The sequence below is a fragment of the Stenella coeruleoalba genome (assembly GCF_951394435.1).
Source record: "Stenella coeruleoalba genome assembly, chromosome: X".
Classification (NCBI taxonomy): Eukaryota; Metazoa; Chordata; class Mammalia; order Artiodactyla; family Delphinidae; genus Stenella; species Stenella coeruleoalba.
Window position 1 is genome coordinate 47,778,080 of NC_137152.1, and position 21,733 is coordinate 47,799,812.

The following is a 21,733-nucleotide window of genomic DNA, read 5'->3' on the forward strand; positions in this document are numbered from 1 at the left end:
TCAAACCATCTCACAGCTGATAATTTAAAATCCAAATAGGTCCTCAGACTACTCACTCTCTAGGGTTGAGTCCTCCTTTTTAAGGTGGACACAAGCCCCTAGAATTCATCAAGGCCCCCACAATCCTAGAATAAAATCTCACCATCTGTGAAGCCTGCCTATTCACGTGTGTGATAAGCCAGATTCAGGCTGAGCTGACATTTCCTTTGAACATAGCAGTCATTCTCATCCCTGGCTGAACATTCCTGTCACCTCAGGGAGCTTTTAAAAAAATATTGATGCCAGGGCCTCACCATGACCAACTCAATCAGATCTCCCCCAGAGATTTTAGGAATTGTTGTTAGTCTTGTTAACTCCCCAGGTGATTCCAATGTGCAACCAAGGCTGAGAACCACAGTGTAAATGGAAACAATTCAGCCAACCAAGAGAAACACACACAAAGAGTTTCCTAAACTGTTTGAAAACCAAATATATTCTTTTTTTTAAACATCTTTATTGGAGTATAATTGCTTTACAGTGATGTGTTAGTTTCTGCTTTATAAAAAAGTGAATCAGCTATACATATAACCAAATATTTTCTTTTAAAGCTAAATCTATGATGCCCCGCTTTTCCAAAGAGGGGAAAAGAAAGTGATACACAAAACCTACAGTTGTGGCACTGACCCTCAGGCAAATTCTGGACTCAATTAGGAAACATATGGTTTGGGGGTACTGAAAAACTTAGGGAACCCTGGAGCCTGCAACAGGATTTACCAGGGGTAAGATGCCAAGTGACTCATATTCCTTTTTTTGATAGGGTCATTGCCTTGGTAGATGATCGCTATGAAACTAGCATACATCCTGATGTCCACAAAACATACAACAAATCCATCATGCCGCATTATCCTCATGAACATGTTGACAGGATAGATGATGTTAGCACCCAGTGGATTCTGCACTGGCTGACCAGATATACACAAAACATTACCAGCTCCAACTCCAAGAGGCAGCTCTGATGAGTTGCCAGAGGAGCTAGCATTAACCCTATTATATTAAACATTTCTTTGAATCAACAACTTGGATGATACTTATTCAGTTTTCAAATAATGCAATGCTAGAAGAGACTGCTAATCTGTTTCATGGCATTAAGGGGAAAGAAATTTAAAATGCCAAACGCTAGAATAGACCAACCAAAAAAATAAGCTTAACTGATGCAATGCTAGAAGGAACTGCTAAGTTTTGGCACAATGAAGCAAAATTTTAAAAAAACCATAAAAGGCTAGGGTAATGGATCAACCAAACAAAATTCAATGAGTTTGGTTCAAAAAAGCCTGAAGTTTGGTTCAAAAGGCCAACTTCACAACAGCACAGAGGACTGGACTAGACAGCAAAGGCTTTGTGCCTACAGCCCAAAAGGCTCTTAACCCTGGCTGTATGTTTGAATCATCTTGGGAGCCTTAAATATAATTTTTAAAAAAAAGCTGCCTGGGACCAATCCCGTGATAATTAAATCAGAATCTCCCAGAGTGGAGACTTGGCATGGGTACTTAAAAATTCTCCAGCTGATCTGTATGTTCACTGAGGATTGAGAACCAGTAGAAGACTGCAATATTAAATATTTCACAGACAGATCAAAGTCCTTTTGTACTTGATCCTGATCAGGTGGCACCTGGAGTAGCATGATCAGTTCTGGGCAGCACATTTAAAATATATATATAGAAAAATTAGAGTTCTTTAAAAGGAAGGACAATTGTATGAAAACTGTAGTTCCTTCAAAACATTCTGTATTTTAGACTTCACCAATTCACACTGCCTTTCTCCTTGAAGATCCCAAATAGTGAGTTTTCATAAGACTAAAGGGAACTATTTGATGTATATTCAAGATTAAAAGGCAACATTTTATTGAATAAAGAATTCTGTGCAAAATTGCTATATAAATGAAAGGTATGAAAGAGCACTAAAAATGAAAGCAAGTAGCTGAGGAAGCTAGTATGACTTCAGGGGTGACTCACACTCTTCCCCTTCCACCTGACTCCATTCAGCTTCACACTAGCTGGGAACGATCAACTCTGACTCTCTCCCACTCTCCATTTGAAAGGCAGACCCACTGTCCCATCCCACCAATCTCTCTTTTACTTCTCTCATCTGTAAAACCAGGAATAACAAGTATCCCTATCCACTTCACAAGGCTGATGTGATGCTCAAAATTAGAAAAGATATGGAATTTCTCTGTAAACCCTATAGGCCCATGCACTGACAAGGGATTATTAGTATTGTCATTACTGGACTGTTTCCTGAGTCTTCTCTCTCCACTAGACCCTTCCCCCTTCTAGTTTTTCCATTCAGTACTTTGGTGCCAGGGCAAAGCACCATACCAAATACTCTTGAGTATCTATACCCACCTAATGACAGGAAATACTCTGGGTAGACATGAGAAGAGCTAAGCTTTGATCAAGGATTCCAGGAAAGCCAGAGACTCAGTTGGCCTAAACAAGTTGCAGAGCTAGAAATAAGAGCTCAAGAGTCTAAGATTCCCCACCTCCATCCCACTTCTTGGGGCAAAGCCACTGGGACTGAAGCCAGATGGTCTGTGGGAGGTCTTCTGAGGAGGCAGTTATTTTTGGAGAACAGGCTCAATTCCCAATCATGTCTCTGTCCAGAGCAAGTACTCCACAGGCCAAGGAGAGCAGAGGCCAAGATGGCAAACAGAGGCAAAAAGAAGGACATGCTTTAGCAGCATCCCTGCAACTGCCAGAGTGTTTCCTCTGATCACAGCCAAGCACTCTCAGTCTGGGCCTCACCATAGGGCAGAAGAGCACCTCACCCAAAGGCTCACTGGGATCCCTCAGGTCCCTAGCAACTTAATCACACACTCACATACACACTCACACACACACACACACAAACATACAAGTGGATGAGAAAATCTGAGTCAGGGCCCAAGCCCTGTTCACCAAACCAATAATCAAACTGGCCTCTCCAATTTGCCCAGCCATCTCAGCTGGAAACTATTCAGAGACCAGCAACATAGAAACAACAACAACAAAAATAAAACAACAAAAAAAAGCAAATTCCACACTGCAGCTGGGCTGGGCAGGGTTCTCTAGCCACAAACAAAACTGGGGCACAGTGCAGAGGCAGATGTTACAGGTTCTGACAGATAGAGCCTGTCTCAGTGGGGGGTAAAGCACTGCTCAGTTTGTTCCCACCACGCTATCCCTTCACCGCCTCCCTGTGTCAGCCAAAAGGCATGGTTAGACAAAAATATTTTTCAGGGCCTGCAGACCTCCTTGCACTAAAGCTAGGCTGTGAAATGGCTCATTTAATCTTAAGGAGAAGGCGGTGACTACAGAGGGATTTGAACCCAGGAGCCTTCCAATAAACAGTCCCATGGCTGGGATGCAGCTAAGCTCTGTAGGCCTTCTGTGGATATGTTTTCTAGGTCTTTGCAGGCAATGAGGATCTTGCTCTCTATTTGTCCCCTCCCCAAAAGCACCTCTTCAAGTCCTGCTTGCCAGCTTCCCCCTTGCTCCAGAGGCGTTGGTGCCTGGACATTTAAAGTGTGGGCTCTGGAGCTCAGCAGGAGCTGAGTGATGCAGGAGTTGCTAGGATACTGGTTGAGGACATTTTCTTGAATCCCCTAGTGGGGAGCTGGGAGCCAAAATTCTTGAGCTGGTAGCAAAAAGTTATCCTCTACAAAGGAGTCAGAGAGGAGGAAAGGGAACAAGGAACTTTGTCAGGAATAGTTGGGTCACATCAGAGAGGAAAAGCCCTCTTCCTTCTAACCCACTTACAGTAGGGATGGTCGGGGAGAGAGAGGAGGCTATATCAAGGGAGGTAGGAATGTCTTAGAAGGGGGAAGATGAAGAGGCAGGAAAGGAAAAAAAAAGTCAAAATGCAGAGTGTTCCACTCCTCTCAGCTGCATTTTTCATTTTCTCCCACTCTTTTCTCTTTGTGCATACCCTCACAAGTCTGAAGTAGAAATGCCAAACCTTTAGGATTCACACAAGTAAAACGTCACCCTGCTCTCTACTCCCTAAACTCCCTTTTAGCTGCTCTAGGGTGGCCTGCCATCTGGCTAGCAGCATCCCCTTATTTGCCTAGAAATAAGTTAATTTGAAAAATATTTACCCATTTCACAAACTAAATTACTGATGAAAGGGCTCTTTCAAGCCACCCCTTTACTCTGAAGCTGTGTGTGGTAGGGGGAAAGCTGGTATGGGGGACACTCATCCATCCTGGCACCAGTCAAATCCTTATAGGCCATAGCACAAGGAGGCCTTTCAGAACTGTGAAACTGCTGTTTCTCCTCATTCCTAGCACAACCAACCCCCATCCACATTCAGGAGTGTGCACCCCTCCCCCCCACATACACACACAGAGTAGGGTGTGCACACACACCCACCACGTACATACTGTCACACAACCTACACACATACCTTCCCAAAGGCTTTCTGCCAAGGGTCTGTCAGGCACCCAGAGGTGAAGGCTGTGGCATTTCATGACACATAATTTGTCATAAACCTGGCTCAAAGACCAGCCTTGGAGAACCCTTTCCCCCTTGGGGGAAAAAAATCAAAAAGCATTCTATTGTTGTAGTCCAGTTTTCTTCCCACGTAACTAGGTAAAAAATCTCTTAGATAAAACTTAAGTTTCTCCAGATACCAGCAAACAGATATTTCCTCCCTCCCCACTCCCATCACCCCTTAATTAACATTTCATTTGCCTTTCACTTGTCTTTCCAGTTCACCAGCCTCTGATTTCAACTGCCTATGGACACCCAAAATCACAGAAGGCAAGAACATAGTCCAACCATCCCCAAATGCCAGTGTTATAGGGAATCCCAAACTTACTGAGGAGGAAAAAATTGCTCAATGTCAAACAGTCACTGAACAGAGAGGACCAAGGTCTGCAGCTGCCCATCCTAGAGCCTTTCCTCACTCTCCAACACTGTCTCAAAACAAAGTGCCCAGCTAAAATATCAGTTTACTTTAGACAATACTGTTAGAGCAAATGCAGGGAGGGATGGGGAAAGGGACTCACTAGATTCTCTTTGCAAAAAACAAGTTCTTAGTTCAACCCAGGGGCTCCCACAAAGGGACTAAAGAGTAAATAATAAGAGTGAATGCCAGCAGACTTCCCAGATCATGCTTACACCATGGTACCAACTGAATTAAAAAATCAGTTGCTCACCCACACAGAACCATTGAGAGCACACCCTGAGGCTCAAAACCTCTTCTAAAGCCATAAAACAATACTCTTTGGGTCCTGAGGTCAGGACAATTTCAAGAGCCCCCTTCACAGCCTTCAAAGTCATTTCCAAAGAGTCTGAACAACAGTACATGGAACTTGAGAGCACAATGCCAGCAGATTTGCACATCACTCATGAACAGCCGCCCACATGGGTATAGAGGGAACATGTGTGTGGATGTGTATGTGCCCTGATTCATTGCTACATGAGACATAATTGGCACTCTTTCAAGTCAGGTAAGAAACAGAATGAAGAAGATCTGCCTACATCAGTGGGTGGGGGGTGAGGGGTATTATGCACGCTGGCATCAGAGACAGTTTTTTTCCTGGCTTTGCCAAGAGCTTTCTTAGGGGAAACAGAAATATACAAATAATAACAGTAGCAATATTAACAGCAACCACCACCACTACCACCAGATACAGACATGCAAATAAGTGTCAAATTGGAATGCTGCTTTTAGCTCATGTTTTCCAGAGCTTTCATCCCATTCCATCCAGACTTTTTTTGGGGGGGGTGCTCAAAACTCTCAATTTAGCATGATACATACTTTCATTTTGTCATGGAAACCTTCTAATTAGAAAGACTTCTGATTTTAAAGAACAAACAAGGAAGCAAACAAAACCACTTTCTCATTAGCACTAGCAAGTTCTATTTAAAATGTAGTTCAAGAACATCTTTGCAAATGAGATTACCCCAAAGAGGCATATCTAAATACATTATTCCCAAGGTAGGTAGAGAGCTGGCTTTTGTTGTTTTTTGGAGGACATACAGAGAAAATCCCCAAACTCAAATTCACAGGTACAATCTTTGGGAAAAAGAACCAAACAGTTACTGTCAATGTCTTCTCTTGCTAATTCATAAAAATCAGAGAACGTTTTTATACCCCATTCCATGATTCCAAAGAAATTGACATTTAATGATTTAAAAAATGTTTTAAAGGTGGCTTCTTTCCAAATTGGAAATTGTAAACCCTGTACAGCAAATTAAGATTCAGAGAACACAGTCACCAACTGCCAGCACAACGCACCCCACCACATCACTTCCCAAATTCTCGCTTCTCATTAGAGACTGAAGAATCATTCTCCCTAAATTCATTCCTTGCATCAATTTTTCCCTCTAAACATCTAGTGCAATACTGTTTTCCCTAAGATGCCAGAAATTCATCATACTCTTCCCACAACCCCCCTTGCCCCAAACAAACCCAAATGCGCTTCTGATGGCAAGAGAGAAATTTTGACTGAAATTCTGTGATGGAATTTAAAGGTAGTTTTAAAGAAAACGAATTGACAAGACACCACAATCAGCAAAGCCATTGTGTAAGGACACAGAGCTTGCTTCATGAACGTCACATAGGTGGAGAATGCACACACACACATGCACACATAAATAGAAAGCATTTCTTTATCAACAGTTTTACTCAAGCAATAAGCAACTACACTCACAGGCATACTTAAAAGACAAGACATAACAAAAGATTTAGGGAGAGATAATATACCAACGTCATACATATCACAGCGAGGCCATGTTGAAGCTCAAAACGCTTTCCCCCCTGAGTAAGAAAGCTTGCTCTTTCTCTCCCTCTCTTTCCCTGTCTCTGTCTCTGTCTCTGTCTCTCTCTTTTTTTTTTTTTTTTTTTTCTTTTTTTTTTTCCTTGGAGGTTCTCGGGATGAAATCAAAACGAGAGTTCGAAACAGCTCAGGTGGCTGGACTCCATTCAGCGCGTTCCCAGGAAAAACATGAGTATGACATTTACAAGCAGGAGGACTACAATCACGGCAAAAACGACTACAGTTTGCACATCCAGGGTCATGGTGCAATGCAGAACACTGTAGTGTTCCAGATGGGGGGCCGGCAGATTGGGAGATGTCAGTCTCTGTTCTGTCAGACTGTCCATACAGCCACCATGCTAGAAAGGAGAGGAGGAAGTCGGGTGGTTGGGGAAGGGCTGGGTTTGGCGCCCGAGTTTGATATGGGAGGGGGGGAAGGGGGAATGGGGACAGGGGTGCTTGCTTCCCCCCTTCTCAGAACTGAGCTGATCCTTCTTCCCTAGCTGAGAAATCTTAGCTTGCGCTGAAGTCGGCAGAGTCCAGCATTCTCTCTCGGGCGCCACGGAAAAGGCAAAATCCTGGCTTTCAAAGGGAAAGGCGGGGGGAACCAGAGCGAGGTTCTCCGGCGCCTGCTCAGTCTGTCTGTCCGGGGGTGCGTCCGTCCACCTGCCTGGCTGGCTACCGGTCAGTCTCGGTCTCCCCTACTCCTAATTCGCTCGCTTTCCTACGCTCTCTCTGCTCGCGGAGCTCCCGGCTGCCAGCCACTCTTTCGATCCCTGCCTCGCTGGCTCTCTTCCTCTCCTCTCCCCACCCCCCAATGCGAAGACTACGTTTTTATTCTCCGAGCGACTGCCGGCGCCTGCGTGAGGCACAACCCAGGCTGCTGACAGGCCCGCCGGCCAATAGCAGGTGCCGCAGAGGCGCGTTTACTCGCCGGGGGGCGGTACTTGAGCTGGCGTGCTACCCGCGGCAGCCAATCGGAGAACCCACGGTTCCCCCAGCAGGCCCGCTTCATCCAGCCCAGCTGGAGGCCCTGGCTGCCAGTTCTAGCGTGGGGGTGGGGAGCATGTTGTGGATGGGTTGATGCAGATGAGGGGAGAGAGGAGGGAAAGGATTGGGAAAGAGGGAGGGATCGGACATAAGGGGCCAAAGGGGAGAGGGCATGGCAGGGAGGGAGGAGGGAATGAGGAGAAGACCATGAGAAGCAGGAGGAAGAGAAAAGGAAAGATGGGAAGGAGAAAGAAGAAATAGGGGGATACGACGATGAAGAAAGAGAACGGTGGAGGAAAGGAAGGAAAAAGGGTGGGGAGGAGGGAAAAGGAACGGGGGAAAAAGGAATCCTTTGCAGCCACTTTGGAGCCTGGGCCAAGGAGGAAGCAACGATGCCTTTAGGCCACTGTCTAAGTATTTATAGGCTACTCACAATTAGCTATATAAGTTCAGCAAATCAGTGCTGTGTACAGAACCACAAGGACACTCAACAAATTATCCAAAATCCAATTATGTTTGTCTTTCTCTGATATCTCTGCACTTGCAGGTCAGATTTCCTTTCCTACTTATGGTTTCTTTACACTATTACAGCTTGCACTCTTCCAGCATACTGGGTACTAGGAAGAGAAGACAGCTTTGCAGTGGAAAACCCTCTACAAAACTTGCAGTCTGCTTGAAATCACTTCCCTGTTCTGTGTTGGTGACCTGGTGTCCGAAACTTGGGGGAAAGCCCTGGACTAGAGAAAGGAAGTTTTCAGATTTACTCCTAGCCCTACCTCAAGCTTGCTGTATGACTTTTGGGCAACTCCATTCCCCTCTATGGGCCTCCATCTCCCTTCTGCCACATGAGGACTTAGACCTATCTGAGAATTCAGTGAAACCTCTGAACCCTCACCTCAGAAAAAGAAAGAAAATATAGCAGGCTCCTTGGCCCTCAAAAATCCAGGACTAACTTATACAGAAGATCTCTAAGGGCCCTTCTTACTCTTACATTCTAGGACTGTAAACATGAACACATAGATATTGGTGGAGAGGGGCAAGAAACTAGATTATCCAGGGATAGAACAAATTAATTTCTGGAATTTCTAGCATACTATAGACTCGAAGAGGAATGAGAATTGCTCTCTATTCTCTAGAAATCTTTGAGTCTAGGACAGTCACCCATTTTAACTACGTGACTGGAAATTCTGAGTGAATGCAGGTCATAAGCAAAATGGCCCCTAGCCTTACAAGATAGAATAAAACCTAAAGAAACGTTCACTTTAAAATTTTGACTCATCACATCACCTACGAATGATTTGTGCCAAAACAACAAAAAATCCTGAATCAGATCAAGCTTCTAGATCCAGCTATCAATTTATAGGCCACACAGGAGACAGAAAAACATGTTAAATTGGAATACGGGGATACAGACTGTAAAAAACTACAGGAGGTTTTTTAGCAAGTAAATAGGGAGAAAAAAGTGTGATTGATTCAGGTGAAACTTGTGTATGCGTGCATACACACACATATTTGTGACATTTATGAGATAAATGGGAATTTGAACCACCTGATAATATTAAGGAATCACTATTAATTGTAAATGATATTGTGGCTAAGTTTAACAAAAGGGGGAGAATGGGGTATATCTTTGTGACCTTGGATTTGGTAATTGTTTCTTAGATATGACATGAAAAGCACAAGCAACAAAAGAAAAAAAAATAGATAAATTGGACTTGATCAACATTAAAAAACTTCTGTGCTTTGAAGGACAATATCAAGAGTATGAAAAGAGAATCCACAGAATGGAAGAAAATACTTGCAAATTATATATCTGATAAGGGGGCTTGTATCTAGAATACATAAAGAGCTCTTACAACTCAATTATATAAAGAAAAATAACTCAATTTAAAAATTGGCAAAGGATCTGAATAGCATTTCTCCAGAGAAATAGTCAATAAGCACATGGAAAGATGCTCAATATATTAGTCATCAGGAAAATGCAAATCAAATACAAGAAATGCAAATGAAGGATATTTACTATAGCGTATTTGTAATGGGACACCACTTTACACATGCTAGGATGGCTATAATCAAAAAGCTAGATAATAAGTGTTGGGAAGGATGTGGAAAAATTGGAACCTTCATAACACTGCTGTGGGAATGTAAAATGATGAAGCCACTTTGGCTAGCAGTTCCTCAAAAACTTAAACATGGAGTTACCATTTGACCCAACAATTCCACCCTTAGGTATATACCTAAGGGAAATGAAAACATGCCCACACAAAAACTTGTACATGAACATGAATAACAGCATTGTTCACAATAGCCAAAAGATAGAAAGAACTCAAATGTCCATCACCTGGTGAATGGATAAACAAAATATGGTATATGCACACAATGGAATATTATTCAGCCATAAAAAACCCGAAGTACTGTTATATGCTAAAACATAGGTGAACTTTAAAAATATGCTAAGTGAAAGAAGCTAGACACAAAAGGCTTTTATATGATTTCATTTATATGAAATACCCATATAGTTAGGATAAATACTGTTTATTGAAGCTTTTGTTTTATTTACATATAAATATAAATGTTCTAGGTTGTGATGTAAAATATATTTCTTACAGCAGGCAATGGTCAACATAGTTTGAAAGCCACTCTTCTAGATTATGTTGAGACAGATACTGGTAATCAGGACAGTACCATAATGTAAACAATTAGAATCTTTCTCCTTGCCTTTGAAAGTGCAATCTTAGCCTTTCTCCACATCACCATCTATTGACCCTTCAACCCACTGCAGCCTGACTTTCACTCCCATCATCCCATAAGAAACTGCAACTTCTTGTGAATATAAACAAATGACCAACTTGTTGCTATATCTCATGGCCAATTTTCCATCTTTATCTTCCCTGAATTTTCTCCCTCTTGACTCCATTGATGCCTTCCTCCTTCCTGAAATGCTCCATTTGCCTTGGGGACACCATCCACATGACCTGTCTGGTTATATTGTCTTTACTTCCTGCTTGGGTTCTTCATTTAGTCATTAAGGGCATGATTTCTCAAGGTTCTTCTAATCTCAGCCCCCTTTTTTTCTCATTCCATACTTGCACTGAATGATGGACCTATCCATTCCCAAGGCTTTAACTACCTACCACCTACATTACACACTGATATACCTCCTTTCAACAAAGTTACAGGACACCAGTGGGGGAATAAAACAGATATAAGTCCTTGCCTGCAGGGAGCTTACAACTCTCTGCTGATAACTCCTAGGTAGCTCTCTTGAACTCCAGAGATGAATCTCCAGCTGCCTTCTGGACATCTCCTCCTGAATATCTCACAAGAATCTCAGACTTGATAAGTCCAAAAGTGAAGTCATCTTCTCCCACCCCTGCCAGCTTCCTCCTTCCCCTGAGATCCCTGTCCCTTAGGAATGTCGCACACAGAACTAACCTAAAACCAAGGAGGTATTCATAGGTCTTGCTTCTCCCTCACCTTGCTACTAGCCAACCAGTCTCTAAGTCTCGATGATTCTCTTTCTCTTTAAGGAATGTATCCTCGCTCTCTCTCCCTGCTGCCAGCACTGTGGTCTCTTGCGCAGCTCTCTCTCCCCAATTCAGCTTCTACTCTCCTGAACAAATTATCTATTTCAAAAGCAGTTCTGCTCTTATCAATTCTATGGTGGATACTATATATTGGTTGCTGTGGATCCATGCACCCCCCTTCTAGCTTGCCTCCCTATATTGCTGAAAAGCTAAAAACCAAAAACTACAACAACAACAACAACCTGTCATTTCTCAGACTCCTTTGCATCCAGTGCTCTGGATGTTATTTATTTCTGCCAATCATATGCATATGCACAATATTTGGAAGAAAAGTGATGATGCAGAAACCATACTTCTGCTGTTTCTGATGGCAGATAGAGTGGTGGGGGTTTAGGGTTTTCTGCAGCCGTGCTACATTTCCATAGGTCCCAGTATCTGGACACTGGCTTTGTGTCTTTGTACAAGCAGGGAATGAGACTTTTAAAATTATTTATTTATTTATTTATTTTGCCACTGAGGATTTGGAAGGCATAATGTTACTCTAGTCAATAGTTAAGGCAGCACAGCAAAGGAAACCATAAACAAGACCAAAAGACAATCCTCAGAATGGGAGAAAATATTTGCAAATGAAGCAACTGACAAAGGATTAATTTCCAAAATTTACAAGCAGCTCATGCAGCTCAATAACAAAAAAACAAACAAACCAACCCAAAAAATGGGTAGAAGACCTAAATAGACATTTCTCCAAAGAAGATATACAGAATACCAACAAACACATGAAAGAATGCTCAACATCATTAATCATTAGAGAAATGCAAATCAAAACTACAATGAGATATCATCTCACACCAGTCAGAATGGCCATCATCAAAAAATCTACAAACAATAAATGCTGGAGAGGGTGTGGACAAAAGGGAACACTCTTGCACTGCTGGTGGGAATGTGAATTGGTACAGCCACTATGGAGAACAGTATGGAGGTTCCTTAAAAAACTACAAATAGAACTACCATATGACCCAGCAATCCCACTACTGGGCATATACCCTGAGAAAACCATAATTCAAAAAGAGTCATGTACAAAAATGTTCATTGCAGCTCTATTTACAATAGCCCAGAGATGGAAACAACCTAACTGCCCATCTTCAGATGAATGCATAAAGAAGATGTGGCACATATATATGATGGAATATTACTCAGCCATAAAAAGAAATGAAATCGAGGTATTTGTAATGAGGTGGATAGACCTAGAGTCTGTCATACAGAGTGAAGTAAGTCAGAAAGAGAAAGACAAATACCGTATGCTAACACATATATATGGAATTTAAGGGAAAAAATGTCATGAAGAACCTAGGGGTAAGACAGGAATAAAGCCACAGACCTACTAGAGAACAGACTTGAGGATATGGGGAGGGGGAAGGGTGAGCTGTGACAAAGTGAGAGAGAGGCATGGACATATATACACTACCAAACGTAAGGTAGATAGCTAGTGGGAAGCAGCCACATAGCACAGGGAGATCAGCTCAGTGCTTTGTGACAGCCTGGAGGGGTGGGATAGGGAGGGGGGAGGGAGGGAGACGCAAGAGGGAAGAGATATGGGAACATATGTATATGTATAACTGATTCACTTTGTTATAAAGCAGAAACTAACACACCATTGTAAAGCAATTATACCCCAATAAAAATGTTAAAAAAAAATAGTTAAGGCAGTGGCAGATTCCTAATTCCTAGATTTCAAATCAGGTGGAGTGTTCCCAAAACTCCTGATGCCTCACCTTCCTGCTCGTGGCAGAAAAAACAGCTCCTGTGGTGTTGTTCTGGGAGTCATTCCTGGAGGCCCAGTCTAAACCTTGCCCCTTCAGCCCTTCAACAAATTTTGTAAGCACCCAACTTTCTATATTAAAACTCTGCTGAAAAAACTAGACCAATTTAATTTCTGCAGCTGAACCCTGGCTTATACAGCTCCTCTGCTCAAAGGCCTTCCATGGCTCCCCACTGCCTTTAAGGGAAATTCTGCAGCATGGTATACAATGCTTTGTCAATCTGGTGTCCTTTGCCTGACACTTAGCAGGTGCTTCATAAACATCTGTGAATGCACGAACGTCTCCTTCATCCACTTGTTTCTTCTCAGAGAATTATAGCTTCCAACCACAGAAGGCAAGACATGATGAGACCTCAGAGAAAATGTACTCTAAACCCTCATGTTCTAGGTTAGGAAACTGAAGCCCAGAGAATGAAAGTAAGCTACACAAGATTACACAACTAATTGCTGGCAGAGCAGAAACCAAAACTCTTATTTCTTGAATCTCAAAAGTACTTCTGAGAGATTTTAGACTTTGGAACATGACATTTGATCCCAGCCTATTTGCAGTTAGCTTTCTGCATAAGGTGACCATTCAACTCTGTTCACAATTTCAAAAAATTAGATGAGGCTCCCACATTTCAAGAAGCACTGCCCCACCAACAGGTGTATCCACAGAGAGCTGACCATATGAACACAAAGCAAGAAGGCGGCCATCTGCAAGCCATGGAGAGAGGCCTCAAAAGAAACCAACCCTGCCAACACCTTGAACTCAGGCTCAGAACTGTGAGAATATACATTTCTGTTGTTTAATCACCCAGTCTGCAGTACTTTGTTGTGGCTGCCTTAGCAAACTAATGTAGAAAAGCTATCAACATCTTAGTGATCAGTTTGGCATATACTGGAATAACATTAATAGTCACTTTAATAGTTGTATTAAAATTTATTCTGGATGTCTAAAAAAAAAGGATAACCAACAAGGATCTACCGTATAGCACAGGGAACTCTGCTCAATATTCTGTAATAACCTAATTGGGAAAATAATTCGAAAAAGAATAGATACACGTATATGTATGACTGAATCACTTTGCTGTACGCGTGAAACTAACACAACATTGTTAATCAACTATACTTCAATATAAAATAAAAAGTTAAAAAATAAAAAAGCACTGCCCCAACCTCAAAGGCAGCCCTTCTGCTTGCTAAGTATCAAGGAATCACAGAATCTCTTGGTATAGCAAAACCCCAATTCCATCCTTCAATCTTTTCTGCAACATCCTCATCCAGTTTTAGGTCCAACACACACAACAATGGTGAGGTTCCTCTCTCCTAAGACAACCTGTTAGTCTTTGGGACAATCTCAGTTGGTGGAAAGTTCTTTCATCTCTTTGAGCCAGATGCTATCACTATTTCTATCACAGCCACTGCTGAGGAGCTAATCACTCCATGAGATAGTCTGGAATATAAATGTTCCCAAATTCACATTGAAATTACTATAAGCATCCAGTATATTTCTCAGGATCCAAAGGGCCCTCATTAGATAATAATAATAATAGTTAACACTTATAGAGTGCTTACTCTGAGCACTGTTCTAAGCCCTTTACATATATTAATTATTTTAATTCTCACAACAACCCTATGAGGAAGATACTATTATCTTCCTTATTTTACAGGTGAGGGGACTGAGGCATAGTGTTTAAATAACTTGCCCAAGGTCACATGGCTAGTCAGTGGTAGCGCCCAGATGCAAACCCAACCCAGTCTGGCTCTAGAGCCTATGTTTTTCAACACTATGCTGTATAAATGCCACTAGGTGACACATGTTCCACCTTCCAATAGCATCTGACATGATGTCTCCTGGGTCACAGGAATAAACTGTTTCAATGTCCTGACTGGAGTCCCAGTGGCCTGCCACCCAGGTATAAGATATCTAGGTCTTAAATATTTGCCTTCTCTCAGGGAAAAGCCAATACCTGGTTGTTCTTTGCCCCTCATGGTTCAAACAGCTCCCAAAGCCCCACTTCTATCAGGAAGCACACCCAAGGAATGCTTCACATTTTGTCCTGACCCCTACTGCTACTCGCTTATTTGCCATCCAACTCCCACCTCAGCCACCTGATAATCCCTGATATTTGCCACAGGCAGCCTGAAGATATTGAATCCTGTCTGTTCATGTTCTTGGTTACCTATATGACTAGATGCTCTTGCACATTCATGAATGTCAGCTCTGTTTAGGAGAATCAGTTCCTTGAGGACAGGAACTCTTGGATAGTTCAGTTATTCAGCACAGAGATCACCACACCCCCCAAATCAGTTAAATTCAATAAGCAGTTATTTTGACAGCTAAGGGGTACAGAGAGCCTCTCGGGAAACTTACAGTCTAGTAGGGAAAAGAGTCACAAACACACAATTTCAATGTCATACAGTAAAATATCCTAAGCACAATCAGATAATGAATAAAGTTGTTGCTGATGATTATAGAACAAATCATAGAATTTCATACTTGAAATGGGGAAAAAAAGGTTATTTCCTTCCAACCTCCCTTTGTAGGAATTCTCTCTACAGTATATGTGATGGGGTAGGGGGAGTGGAGGGGGAGGAGGAACCATCTACTTTGGGCGAGCATGGTGCTAGGTTTTTCAACATGTCATTTTATTTAATTCTTCCCAGAAGCCTGAAAAGAAGTAATTGTTATTGTTATTTTAAAGAGTAGAAAACTAAGGTTAAGAATGTTTACATCATTTGCTCATAGACATACAAGTAGGATGTAGCAATTGCAAGGTTTAAACTGAGATCTATTTCCAAAGCCCACCTTTTTTTCTCCACTCTCTCTGATGAGTTTTGTTCAGCAGCCACTGGAATATTTTCAGTAACAAAAAAGAACTCACCCTGAAACTTCCAAAGCCATTATTCATTTTGAGCTAAAATTCACTATACTATGGTTTCTGTCCATTTGTTAGAGTGCTATCCTCTGGGCAATGCAAAAAAGGTCTATCCTTCTAAGCAATAGTCTTCTTAAGTGTTTGAAGACATCTATCATGGGTTCAAACTCTTATTCCTCCTGAACGCCCACCTTACACACACACACACACACACACACACACACACACACACACACACATTTGTTTTCCAAGATAAACATGACCATTTCTTTAAGCTCTTCCACTTATGGCATGGTTTACAGTCCCCTCCCCAGGCTGGTTGCTTGTCAGTTTGTCCACACATCCCTAAGAATACATATCCAGGTGGGAGTGACTGTCACCTCCCTTATTCTAAACACTGGACCTTAGGAAGAGCTACCTGTGAACTCATGTTCACCTAAAATGGCTGATACTTGCATGTGCTGCTGTGCCCCCACAATGCCTTGAGAAGCTCATGGCAAAGTGAAATAAGCAGTGGAAGAAAAGCTAAAACTTTTGGATGTAAATCCAGCCTCTGCTTCTTGGTAATCGTATGACCTCAAACAAGTCCTTAAACTTCCTTAAAACTCAAAAGTCTATGACTTGTTTTCAGTTGTAACTTAAAATAAAGCATTGGTTGTTTTAAAATTTCAACAGCCTTGCCCAAGTTGTGGCAGGCCTGGAGTTGGTCCCAAGTGGGGTACTCTGAGGAAAGGGTGATGAATGATTAGCTTAAGTTAAAGAATAAAGTTGCATATAACTGTGTGCTTGTGGGGGTGGCATTTTATGGGGAAAATAAGACATAGGACTAAGAATTTGACTCTGCCTGAGGACTTTTCTCCTAGCTATCTAGAAGTTTAGCTCTAATTACATCTCTTCAAAAGGAGTCCATCCCTGACCACCCTCTCTAAAACTGAACCACACCATCACTCTCTATTCCATTATCCTGCTTTTCTTTCTAGCCCTGAAATTTTATATAATTATTGGTTTATTTGTTTATTTTCTCCCTTTATAAAGTGTAAGCTCCATGACGGTAGAGACTGTTTTGTTCATTGCTGTATCTCTAGCACCTAGAACAGTGCTTGGAATTCAATAAATATTTTTTAAATGATTAAATAACTAAATGCTAAATGAATGAATGAAGACCAAAGCACAGTCCTGCTGATTCACAATGTAGGACATAGAGGAAATGTATCATGGAATTATTCTCTGCTGTGGCCTGTGAATACCAACCTTTGCACTGCCTCCCCTCCCCCAAGGGCCTTTGTTAGTCAGAACTTCTCCAAAAGGGACTGAAAGTTCCAGATTACAGGCTGAGAATTTCAGGACCTCTTTGGTTTTCTGTTCCTTGTTGGCAGAAGCCATTCTAGACCGCCACTAAGAAGGAAGCCCTTCCCTCAAGAAAAATTGCCTATACCACCCTCCTGTGTCCAAAGACTGAATACATCTCTGAATAAATAACCAGGAACAACAATTTCCTCCAGTTCCTTTGCATGCATCTATTTCAGGCCTATTTCTTTCTCTCTTTTTGGGGTGGTGGGGGAGGTGCTTATTGCAGTTCTATTTCAAGCAAACTAGTGGGTCAAACAACCTGCCTCTACTCAGGTTAGAAAAGACTGGTTGGAAAAGAGCAGCGAGTCTAAAAGCCCCTTCAGAGGAAGTACAATGCTTTCATATCAGGCTCGGTATCTTTCTGGGAAAGCCAAACCCAATAATACATCAATTCAAGGTTGGGATGGGCAGTGAATGCTTCCCTGAGGACTAGTGTTTAGTTTTGGAGCCTAATCTCCTGGACAGTTCCATTTTGGGGCCTCATGACTCATTCAACCAGCTACCCTTCTGACTCCTATGTCCAAGTTTATTTATTTACAGGCTTCATTTAAACTGAAAACTGCTGAGCAGTAAGGACACTAAGCATTCATCATCAAATTAAACATGGAGTTTTGCTCAGATTAGATGCCTGACAAGCATTACATAGATAAGCAGGTAGATTGGTAGGTAGGTAGGTAGATGATAGGAATAAGTTGAAACTGCAGTAGGAGAGGAGGGGGTTAGTTCAACTAGGGAGTTTGTAAGATGCTAGATTATGTGTCAGAGGGAGTCTAAGGATTTGACTTAGGAACTGTATTTTCTGTAGAAGTCCAAGGTAGTCTAGAAGTGAGGCTCTGAGTGAAGATGTAAAGAGAGTTGGACACTACCAAAGATTGGTAAAGAAAAGATGTGTGCAGGATACACAGATGGATAGAGGCTTGTAGAGATTTGTGAGGGCCAAGATGAGACTTCTGAAGCTCTCTGTGGACTGATATGGAGAGATCTCAAAGATACATTATGTGCAAAAAAGAAATATGCAGAATTAATATGGTTACTATTATCCAAGGCAATCTACAGATTCAATTCAATCCCTATCAAAATACCAATGGCTAGGGCTTCCCTGGTGGCGCAGTGGTTGAGAGTCCGTCTGCCGATGCAGGGGACACAGGTTCGTGCCCCGGTCCGAGAAGATCCCACATGCCGTGGAGCAGCTGGGCCCGTGACCATAGCGGCTGAGCCTGTGCGTCCGGAGCCTGTGCTCCGCAACGGGCAAGGCCACCACAGTGAGAGGCCCGTGTACCACAAAAACAAACAAACAAACAAACAAAAAAACCAATGGCATTTTTCACAGAACTAGAACAAATAATTCTAAAATTTGTATGGAAACACAAAAGACTCTAAATACCCAAAACAATCTTGAGAGAAAAAGAACAAAGCTGGAGGTATCACACTCCCTGACTTAAAACTATACTACAAAGCTACAGTCATCAAAACAGTATGGTGCTGGCATAAAAACACATACATCAATGGAATATATTGGAGAGCCCAGAAATAAGCCGACGTTTATATAGTTAATTCACCTACAACAAAGGAAGTAAGAATATACAATGGGGAAAACAACAGCCTCTTCAAAATGTTTCTGGGAGAACTAGACATTTACGTGTAAAAGAATCAAACTGGACTACTTTCTCACACCATATACCAAAATAAACTCAAAATGGATTAAAGACTTGAATGTAAGACCTAAAACCATAAAAATTTTAGAAGAAAACATAGGTGGTATGCTCTTTGGCATCAGTCTCAGCTATATTTTCTTGGAGATGTCTCCTCAGGCAAGGGAAACAAATGCAAAAATAAACAAATGAGGCTACATGAAACTGAAAAGCTTTTGTGCAGTGAAGGAACTATCAACAAAACGAAAAGGCAGCCTACTGAATGGGAGAAGATATTTGTAAATTATATATCTGATAAGGGGTTAATATAAAAATATACAAAGTACTCACAAGACTCAATATCAAAAAAAAAAAAACCAACTTGATTGAAAAATGGGCAGAGGACCTAAATGGACATTTTTCCAAAGAACACATACAGATGGTTCACAGATACATGAAAAGATGCTCAACATCACTAATCATCAGGGAAATGAAAATCAAAACCACAGTGAGATATCACCTCACAGTTGTCAGAATGACTGTAGTCAAAAAGACAACAACTGACACTGTTGGCAAGGATGTGGAGAAGAGGGAATCCTTGTGCACTGTTGGTGGGAATGTAAATTGGTAAAGCCACTATAGGAAAAAGTTCCTCAAAAAATTAAAAATAGAACTTCTATGTGGCCCAGCAATTTCACTTCTGGGTATACACCCAAAGAAAAAAAAGCACTGATTTGAAGAGATATATGCACCCCTATATTCATTGCAGCATTATTTAGAAGAGCCAAGATATGGAATCAACCTAAAGTGTCCATCAATAGATGGACTGATAAAGAAAATGGGGAATATTACTCAGCCATGAAAAAATGGAATCTTGCCATTTGTGACAACATGGTTGGACCTAGAGGGTATTATGCTAAGTGAAATAAGTCAGACAGAGAAAGAAAAATACTGTATGATTTCACTTATATGTGGAATCTAAAAAACAAACAAATGAGCAAACATAACAAAACAGAAACAGACTCATAGATACAGAGAAAAAAACTGGTGATTGTCGGAGGGTGGAGAGGGGAGGGGGGAGGGGATGAGTGAAATAGGTGAGGGAGATTAAGAGGCACAAACTTTCAGTTATAAAATAAATGTCATGGTGATGTAATGTACAGCATAGTGAATATAGTCAATAATATTGTAACATTATTAAATTGTATGGTGGCAGATGGTAACTAGACTTACTGTTGTGATCACTTTGTAAAGTATAAGAATATTGGATCACTATGTTGTACACCTGAAACTAACAAAATGTTGTAAGTTGATTATACTTCAATAAAGGAAGTAAAAAGAAATATGCTGAATAGTATATAAAATGTGTGATTTTGGGGGTGAAAAAGAAAGAAAATAAGAAAATATTTTTGTATCTGCTTATATCTGCATAAAGAAATTCTGGTGAACTCTAATGGGGGAACCTGGGTGGATAGGGGTCATCCATTGTATACATATTAATAGTTTGATTTTTTAAACCATATGACTGTTCTATTCATTAAAAATTAAATTTTAAAAATGTTAAATATGCTTTGTGATCTTAATAAGCTCCCTCCCCCTTTCTCTTTCTCTCTGCTTCAATTAACCCGATTACAAAGAGCCCTACACTTAGAAGGAAGCAGTATAGCTTGAGAGTTCAGAACACAGGGATTAGAGTCAGCTTGCTGAGTTTCAACCTTAGTTCTGACAATTGCTGGTTGTATGACCTTGAGCACGTTACTTAATGTTTTTGAGTCTCACTTTTCTCATCTTTAAAATGGGGAGAATGGTATAATGCCCTGGTACTCATTCTGCCCTTCACTTTAAGCAAGCCCCAGACTCTCAGTACTGCAGTTTTCTCACATGAAAAACAGGGAGATTCTTATGGTTCTTGGTGAGGATTTAATGAGTGAATACATGTAAAGTGCTTAGAACAATGCCTGGCACATAGTAATGCTCAGTAAATGATAACAATTACTATTATTCGAGAGTTTGAATATTATCTTTGCCCCCAACTTTAGGCAAAAACTATATTTTCTGAGCCTCAGTTTCCTCATCTATAAATAGAAGAAACAAATAATGCCTACCAAAAAGATGATGAAATCATGAATTTGAAAGTGCTCTATGAATTAAAACATTTGGTTAAGAAAAGAAGAATTGTTATAGTAGAAAAAGGTGAGGGGGATACTAAATGAAGATTCTACTTATTCAATGCTCCCCACCTCACCTCCAGCATTCTGAATGAGGTCATATCTAAGCAGCAAGTGGAGGTCTTTAAAAGTCATGAGTCACTTCTGTATTAAATGTCAGAAGATTAGTCCTGGTTCCCACTTCTCTAAAGCAGAGTGGCGAAAAGGGGCTGCACACCAGTGGTTGCCACTCCATCATGAGATGCTAAATGTTTCTGTATAAGTGTTCTTATTTCTAGGAGGTGCTGAGGTTCATTGATTCCTCTGCTATCCTTAGCAGCTTCTGTGAAAGGAAAGAAAGTTGCACTCAGTCCTGAAGGCTCACTCTCCCCCCTTCATACATATAACCAGTTTATGAAGTACAAAATAAGTCACTTAAGCAGGAGTACCCATTCTCCAGATCACAGCAAACGGCACTTACAGCCTCATTTTATGATATTATCTGGTTTGCACCTCACAACAGCCCCAGAAGGCTGGCAAGGAGTGAGGGGTAATAGTTCCCACTTTACATAAGGGGAATACTCTACTTCTCAGAAGGAAAGTGACTTAGCTCTCATCACTTCGTGGGAG

General features: G+C 41.4%; 2 protein-coding genes across 6 annotated transcripts in view; both read right to left on the reverse strand.

Moving 5' to 3' along the window:
• Positions 1–21,733, reverse strand: part of ARHGEF9 (Cdc42 guanine nucleotide exchange factor 9) — a gene marked incomplete at both ends in the record, with an annotated part of 219,229 nt that overhangs the window by 187,232 nt on the left and 10,264 nt on the right. Inside the window, one exon of one of the 5 annotated variants that reach the window (XM_079910057.1) lies at positions 6,727–6,838. The exons of the other annotated variants lie outside the window; for them this stretch is intronic. Within the exon in view, the coding sequence (XP_079766183.1) occupies positions 6,727–6,735 (9 nt within the window). Of the gene's footprint in view, positions 1–6,726; positions 6,839–21,733 lie in introns of those variants that run through there. 5 annotated transcript variants of the gene reach the window in all.
• Positions 6,932–7,125, reverse strand: LOC307180038 (uncharacterized protein; the record flags this gene model as incomplete). Its single annotated transcript, XM_079910067.1, has 1 exon — positions 6,932–7,125. The coding sequence occupies one exon, from the start codon at positions 7,123–7,125 to the stop codon at positions 6,946–6,948; it is 180 nt and encodes a 59-aa protein (XP_079766193.1). The 3' UTR covers positions 6,932–6,945.